An 8,554-nucleotide genomic window follows, 5' to 3' on the forward strand; every position below is an offset into this window, starting at 1 on the left:
ATGAAAAAAATTATTATTATTATTATTAATTAATTAATATTTTTGTTTCATAAGGTTTTTAAAATTTTGCACACAAAGTAAGTTTACGAAATCAATTATGTAATGTTGAATTGTAATAATAATAATAATAAAATACGAACTACTTTTGCATAATGGATTCTCTGACAAAATGGAAGATAGTATTAGTCGGTCGACGATAAAGTTGAAAAAAAAAAAAAAGGAAAATTAATTTATTTATTTATTTTTATTTTTTTCGTTGTAGTTGAGTTGTAGTATCGATTGAAAATTCAAAAGGAAAAAAAAAAAAATTATATCGGAAAGATTACGTGGTTTTAGAAAGAGCTCATGGTCAAGGATATTGCCACGACGTGGAGTTTGTAAAATATGGCCGTTTCGGTGGGGTAAATATTTACAGAGTTTCTAATATGTCAGTGGATATCAAGTAAACGTGAGTGTTTATTATTATTATTATTTCGTATCCGTTTAGGAAAGAAAATGTTTTTTTTTGTTGATATTTTATGGAAAATTTTTATCGTTGAAATAATTAAATCCGTGATTTAAATTTTTCATTCGCAGTCTTTGTTTGGGAATAATAGAGAGAGAGAGAGAGTTGATTCGATTTATTTGTTACAGAATTAACGAGTTACGTAAAAGTTGTTCATTAAAAAAAAGAAAAATTTTCCAATAATCGATAATAACGTTACAAATGGATAATAACACGCAGAGAAACGCCGTTATCGAGCCTTCCGTAGCGCCTTCATCATCAAATTCGATGCCCAATGTTTTATTTAGGGAAATTCATAAAAATGCTTTTCTCAAAAGGCATTTGTCGGATAGGAGAACGGGATTCCCTAGGAAAAGTGAACGCGTTTGGGTCGTTTTTTGCGTGCACGATGACGTCGAACCATTTTTAGAAATATATTCCGATCAAAAAGTAGCTTTAACTCACAAACCAGAATGGTTTGCGTCGTTGTCAAGTGCCCTTCACGTTTCACCCACTATATGCGGACACGAAGATGAATTTGAATTTGCTGTAACTCTTTCTTTTCAAGTGGTCAGACTGGCTGCACCTTCGTGGGAATCCATGATGGAATGGGTTGAAACCATTAGGAATAAATTGAGAGAATTGAAAGTGTTGTGTCCGAAAGAAAATGTTTATAGTAAAATGCCTGAACAAAAACAACCCCTTCTTCCTACGAGAGATCCAAATTCGCCTTTACCACTACCACCCGAGGGTCCATCAGCTTTACTTCCTGGAGTCGAACTTGTACATGTGGAATCGAGAAATAATTCGACATCATTCGAAAATAATGTCAATGTTTCCAGACATCATCAAAGAGAAATACATTTGAGAGGAAATGGAGTAAATGATAGGCAAGTAAATAGGAAAAAGTCAAATGAAAGAGATAAAAGACTGGGAATGGAATTGATGACAAGGGGGAGTGAAAATCAAAGCAGTTCTTCTAGAATTAATAATGAAACAACGTTTCAAGATGGCGATAGGGAAACGAATGAATCAAATGAAGTTTTCCCAAATGTTAGCGAATTGCAAAGAAATAAACCAAGAGTTAGAAGAGCAGTATCGGTTCCTGAGCCGAAACCTTCAACATCTCAAGTTGCAATGGGATCCAATGTAACTGTAATTGAAGTGTCATCGAATAATGGAAAAGAAAATCATTGTTTTCCAGATGGTGGGAACGCAGTTATTTGCAATACGGTGAATACAAGCGATGACGAAGATACCGATGAAGTATTTCAAGGTCCTTCATTAAATAACTACAAATCCGAAATTAAAACCGGATTTAATAATAATAATAATAATAATGAGGAAGAAGTGCATTACGAACATGTATTTTTAGCAAGTGGTCCCAGTGGTGGGAAATCATCACAGCAGACTAAATTTAATTCGAAATGTGTCGTCGTGGGAAAAAATAAAATGAGCAAACCACATTCTACCAGCGTTATTATTAATTCGAATACTACCGCTCTGGTAAATTCTAGTCCGAACGGTACCGATCCCACGGCAGGTAGTTCGAATAAGTCAGCAGTGAGTGCCGGGAGCTCAGAAGTTCAGGTGAACAACGTCACATCAACGTGTATCAATCTCAATGCGACCGAGTTAAATATTCCTCTTCCTCCTCCCCCTCACTCGACGAAATTAGAAAATATGAGCGTTTCGGGTCTCATTCCCAGAGTTCCTCCCAAAGTTTCGACCAAACAAGGAATTTTTAAACCTTCAGTCATTCCGAGTAATGTAATTTTAGAATCTCAGTCGTGCTCAATTCAAAATGGTAATTCAGAATCGGTCAATTGTGGTGAACAAAACGGCGGAACCAAATTAACAATCGTTGAAAATGAAAATAATAATAATAATAATAATAACAATAACGTGTCTGGTCCTTCTTATAGTCAAGTTAAAAAAATACAGAAAGTGAAAGTTAAATGCGATGAAATGAGGAATCCAATGGTAAAAACAAATTCGCCGATTTTAGAGAAAAAAATTGTGAGCGAAATTCAAATCGTCGAATCTGATCCGCCATCATCATCAAATCATAATCAATTTGCAGAAATTCCAAGCAAAAATCAAATTTCCATATCTAATTCAAAAGTTTCGAATAAAATTGAAATATCTAAAAAATGCAGCGGAGGATGTAGTGGTAGTGGTAGTGGTAGTAGCAGTAGCAGTAGCAGTAGCAGTAGTGGTAGTGGAAGTAATAGTACCAGTAAAAATTTAGGACTAGTCAACGTCACGGTGAGCCAAGACGTAGCTTCAAATTCTAAAAGGAATCCCTGTTGTTCAAACGGTGATTACAAAATAAAAATTTCAAATCCGTCAACCGCATCCACATCTCCCGGAAATCCCCTGGACAATTGTAAAATTTTCTCGAACAAAGGGGAGCCGCAACAAAATCACAACAATAACACGGAAACGGAACCACTCATGGCATCCGTTCAACCCGCCGTCGGAATGATAAGCGTGGAAGATATTCCTCTTATAGGGGGTCATCAGAGACGACGGAGAAGGAGTTCATCTTCGGATGCGCCGCCTCCCATAAATCTACCACCCTCTCGAGTCACGGGCGGAGCCGACAGAATTCGCATAAACGTACCCCTAACGTCGAATCATTCGACGGTTCGGGAAGAATGTCGCGGCGAAAACGAAATAAGGTCGTCGTCGTCGTCGTCGTCGTCGAATCACCCGAGAAATTCAACCGAACCACTAATGGTTCACGTCAACATAGAGCCTCAGTCGTCTGCGAGATTGACTCTGAGAGAACAACAAGTTTTGCAATTGAAAAAAGAAATGCTTCATCCCGGAGGAGTCAGGTTGCAGTTGAGAAGAAAAGATTGCACCGGTTCCATAGCTTTGGTCGATGCTTTAAACGGAGTCTGGTAAGTGTGTGTGTGTGTGCGTGGGTGCGTGCGTGCGTGCGAAACTTTGTAAAGTTGCGACACGAAATTGTATATACGTAAAAATGTGTGTTAATGAGAAGTATGTGTTTTTCGTGACCGGGTAACTAACTCGGGCGACTGAATATTAATAATAATGATAATAATAATAACGCGGTCAATTCAATGAAAACAATGAAACGCGTGTTACCATGAGAGTATCAGCTGATGTGTGGCCGTACGTGTGCGAACGCTCGCGTCACGAATTATAATAAACACAAAAAAAAAATATCATTACGAAACAATTTCGCCGCCATTTTGAATAAAAAATTCACTCGCCTTCATGATTTTCACAACCGTTTTTTTTTTTTTTTTTTTTGGCGTAGGGTGGCAGGATGGAAGCAAAAAAAACATCCCCTTCTATACAATGCTCTACACATCGGAGATCAACTCGTGAACGTCGGCGGTACGACGGTGAGAAATTCATCGGAAGCGCAAAAAGTCATACGGAATTCAACTTGTCTCTACATAGATTTCATAATAAAACGAGTGCCCTACGGTAACGTATTCGCACTCCAACGTCAATCGGAGGGTCAGAGTTTGGGTATCGTTCAAGAGGGTAACACGGCGGAAATAAAAGAGATACTACCCAACAGCATAGCCGCGAGACAGGGATTGACGTCGAAAACTCCTTCCCCGTACGGTTCGTCGCTCACGACGTGGTTCCTCACGGAAATCAACGGACGACCCCTAAATTTGTTCTTCAAGGACAACGAAGTGAAGGACAGGCTCAACGCGGTCGGAAAGGAGATATCCGTACTCGTTCAACCCAAGGATTTCATAAAGCAAATCAAAAGACAATTGAAAAGCATGACAGGATACAAGGACTACATTGTGCAGTGATGGGAGGAACGCACACCCGCACACCCACCCACCCGCATGCATGCATGCATACTACCCGAGTCTGTCTCTCTCTCTCTCTCTCTCTCTCTCTCTCTCATTAATTTTTTTTCGTTTGTCAACACAAACCACGTGGCGTTTGTTAAAAGTTGGTATGAATCATTTAATAATAATAGTAATAATCGTGTTTATCGTCGTGAATTTTCATTGAGTGTTTTTGTTTGTTTGTTTGTTTGTTTGTTTGTTTGTCTGATTGTTTGTTTTGTTGAGTCAGAGTTTGTCGTTGGTTTTTTTTTTTTTTTTTTTTTATATATATTGATGTGATTGATTGATTGGTTTTCGTCGTAACTAGTCTTTGTAAAAACAAAAAAATAATGATGATGATTTTTAATTTTTTTTTTTTTAAATGGTTCCTAGTCGGTTAGTTGTCACTCGAACCGTTTGTTTCTTTGTTTGTTTGTTTGTTTGTTCGTTCGTTCTTTGAATTATATCGAGTCGAGTCGTTGTTTTCTTTTTTTTTTTTTTTTTTTTTTTTCTATTTCATCGAAGTCGAATTCGGGAGTAAAGGAAAAAATAAAAAAAAAAAAAAAATGTCGAGGTTCTCCTAATAATAGTAATAATAATAATAATAATAAAGCGGAAGTCGAGTATGGTTGAAAGATTTCAATTTGGTAAAAAGAATTTCGGCGTTTCGTAACCTTGATTTTCTTTTTTTTTGTGTTTGTTTGTTCGTTTGTTCGTTTGTTCGTTTGTTTTGTTCACGGTTAAGTGAGATAAGTGGATTGTACGAAATTTTTTTTTTTGCGCGCGCGAATGAGGCCCTCCGGGGTTTTCGGAAAGGCGAGGTCGTCCTTGATTTTAAAAAAATTGTTCAGTCACCGAATGAAATGAATTTTTTAATTGTAAAGAGAATGTTTTTCGCACTTTAAAGATTTTTGTCTTTTTCTTTTGTTTGTCGTTGTTGTTGTTGTTGTTGTTATTGTTTTACGCAAATTACAAAGTTCACTTTTGTTCGAGATAAATCGAGGTATCGAATGAAATGACGACGGAGAATAAAAAAGGAAGGAGGAAGAGGAGGAGGAAAAGGATGAGGATTAGTCTTATGATTTTAATTAGTCATTCGGTGATTGATTGAAAAAAAAAAAAAAAAGAGGGAATGAAGGAGGAGGAAAAGAATGATTCGATTCACTCATTCATTCATTCTTTGCGTTTTTTTTGTAATTCCAACGTCGAGGGTTTCGTTTGAAATATTTTTCGTTTATTTTTTTCTTCCCATTATTATTACTATTATTTGAAAATAATAGAAAGAAAGGAGAAGACAATAATTATGGGGAGTAGGAAAAGGTGAAGGTGGGGGGGGGGGTATTCTCACGACAGGAAAGTGTTTGTCACGATGATAATAATAATATTTGCAAAAGAGGTTTTTAACTCTTAAAAAAAGTTAAATGTTTTTGTTTGTTCTTTTTTTTTTTTTTTTTTTTTTTGAATTTGTTTTTTTCCTTTTTTTGTGATAGTTAAATAATGATAATGATAATAATGATGATAAAAAAACGTTTTAAATAATAGATTTAATTACTCATTTAAGTAAGTATTTGTAGATTTAAAAAAAAAAAATATGTATATTGTAATAATTGATTGTTTAGCATTATGAAATGCAAAAAAATTATTTTTATACCGTGTTTTAGACTTGTAATAATAATAATAATAATAATAATAAATAAAATAAATTTTTAAAAAAAATTTTCAAAGTTTTTCTTACGTAAACTTACCTTTTAAATCCTTTAAAATATAATAAGTAAAACCAATGCAATTGATTCTCGTTTATTTTTTTTAAAAACGCCTACATTTTTCCGTATAGGCAATTTACTTACATTTAAACATGGCAAGAAGTATAAGTAGAATTATGTAGGGGAAGTGAAAAAAAATCAGTTTTCGGTGGCGCCTTCATTTAAGTGTTTATACATTGCCACGTGCATTGATGCAATGCAAATTGCATATCCATAAATTCTAAGGTTTTTTGACATCGAAAATTTAGTGAAAAACGCGATTGAAGTATCAAGCAAACATAATATTAAAGGAGGTCTTTTCAATTTCTGCTACACTTCGTTCGTGTATCGTTTCGTCCTTGGTTTCATTCGTCCCCACCACTATATTTTTCTTATGGCGATTTAATTTATAAGGAAATTTTTTTTTTCGTTGATATTTTTCTTATGGATAGGAAATTCTTTAAAAAAAAAAAAATAAAATAAAATTATTTTAACAAAAATATTTTATATTCACAACAACAAATTAATAATTTTAACATTAACGGATTCATTATTAAACATATAACGTAGTAATAACATTACAATTTTTTTTTTTTTTAAACGAATTAAAAAAAAAAAAACCAAACCAAACACACACATGCGCGCGCACACACAAAACGTAAAATAAAATTTTTTTTTTGCTGAAAAAAATGGATAAAAGATTAACAAAAAAAAAAAAAAATATGGCGTGATAAAATAATAATCTTTTTGGATTTTGTTATTATTTTTTTTCCCTTCCCCTCCCCCTCCTCCTCCCCCTACCATTTTTATTTTTTTTTTAAAACCTTTGAAAATAAAAATGGTGTAAATTTAACAAACACGTTTCCCGTCATTTTTTTTTCTTTTTTTTTTTTTTTAAATTTAATTATCGCAAATCTCCAAAAAAAATCCCCCCTCTACTTAATACGCCCAACGCCCCCTCCTCCTTCCTACTCACCGAAACGTCGCAACGTCAAATTTTCTCTTGAAATCGAATTTGACCAATCAATCAAAGCCTCCGCGCGAGGGTGAATTTTCATCCGGGGTGGCAGCGTCGGACACTATGATTTTTCATTTCTCCACCCCCCTCTTTCCCCTTCACAACTAAAAAAAAAAAAAAAAAAAAAAATTATTATTTTTGTTTTTGTTTTAATCATCATCATTTTAAGGGAAAATCGGGAGAGGACGGGGACGAAGGGGAGAAGAAGAAGAGGGATAAAAACCGGAAGAGGAAAATAAACGGGAAAGTGAAGAGAAGAAGAAGAAGAAGAAGAAGAAGGAAGAGGAGGAAGAGAAGAAGGAGGAGGAGATTCTAGCATTACACGAGTTTTTCAAAAATTAACTTTTACACCGCGACCGACCTGCATCAGTTTGATATCGGTTGCTGTTGTTATCGGTTGGTTGTTCCTCTTCTTTTTTTTTTTCTTCCTGTTGCTGTTGTTCGATTCCGTCTTTTTTTTACGTTTATTATTAGTATTATTATTATTATTATTTTTTAATACGATCAAAGTGACGTCAAAATTTTTTGGTTGTTGTTTCTCATCAAATTTTTTTCTTTTTTTTTTTTACAAAACTTTCGGATTAATTTTGTTTTAATTGCGACTACTCGTAGTAAAAGGTTCGTTATTATTATTATTATTATTATTAATATTAATATTATTATTATCATTACCTCAATTTTTTTTTCTTCTTTTCTTTTTTCTTTTTTTTTTAAAAATCGATCGTGTCTATATATCTATTATTTATCCAAAAACCATAAAAACCTATAAAAACAAAAAAAAATCATTATTATTATTATTATTATTATTATTATTATTATCATTATCATCATCATCATCATCATCATCATCATCAAAACTTTTTTCTGGAAAAAACTTCATTAAAACTTTTTTCTTTTTTTTGAAATTTTCAATCAAATTTAAAAACTTTTTTTATTTTTTTATTTTTTTGTTTTTTTTTCTCCCTCCCCTCCCCCCACCCTCCCTCTATCAGAAAGTTTTAAACGTTTTATTATTATTATTTTTATCGTTATTATTATTATTAGTTTATCGTTTCGTCAATTTTTTTTTTTGGAAAACGTAATCGAATAAAAAAATAAAAATCACGAAGGTAGAAAATAATAAAAAATATGATTACAATTAATTAAGTTACGTGAAGAATGATAACCTTTGACCTTTGACCTTCGTCCACACCGTTCTTGAGTCATATAATAATTAACTTGTCCGATTTCTTCTCTCTCCCTCCCTCTCTCTCTCTCTCTCTCTCTTCAATTAAATATATATTTTATTTACGCTCTAAAAAAAATAATAATATTATTATTATTATTATTATCATAATCATCGACTCCATGTTTTTTTCTTTTTTTTTTTTGGGGGGGGGCGGGAAGGGAGAAATAATTATTATTTACGTAAAATTTATTTTGCGTGGAAAAGATTTCGTATGGAAAAAAAAAAAACATAAATTGAATGGGAAAACGAGAG

General features: G+C 33.4%; 2 protein-coding genes across 2 annotated transcripts; both read left to right on the forward strand.

Annotated features, from left to right (window-relative positions):
• Positions 1–706: 706 nt before the first annotated feature.
• Positions 707–3,397, forward strand: Phum_PHUM514160 (uncharacterized protein; the record flags this gene model as incomplete). The annotated part of the gene is made up of 2 exons (XM_002431126.1): positions 707–1,750; positions 1,829–3,397. 2 exons carry the CDS (start codon positions 707–709, stop codon positions 3,395–3,397), a joined length of 2,613 nt encoding a protein of 870 aa, XP_002431171.1.
• Positions 3,398–3,476: 79 nt separating this feature from the next.
• On the forward strand, positions 3,477–4,293 carry Phum_PHUM514170 (uncharacterized protein; the record flags this gene model as incomplete). The annotated part of the gene is made up of 2 exons (XM_002431127.1): positions 3,477–3,493; positions 3,777–4,293. The coding sequence occupies 2 exons, from the start codon at positions 3,477–3,479 to the stop codon at positions 4,291–4,293; spliced, it is 534 nt and encodes a 177-aa protein (XP_002431172.1).
• Positions 4,294–8,554: the final 4,261 nt, after the last annotated feature.

This window comes from Pediculus humanus, genomic scaffold (assembly GCF_000006295.1).
Source record: "Pediculus humanus corporis 1103172108281 genomic scaffold, whole genome shotgun sequence".
Lineage (NCBI taxonomy): Eukaryota > Metazoa > Arthropoda > Insecta > Psocodea > Pediculidae > Pediculus > Pediculus humanus.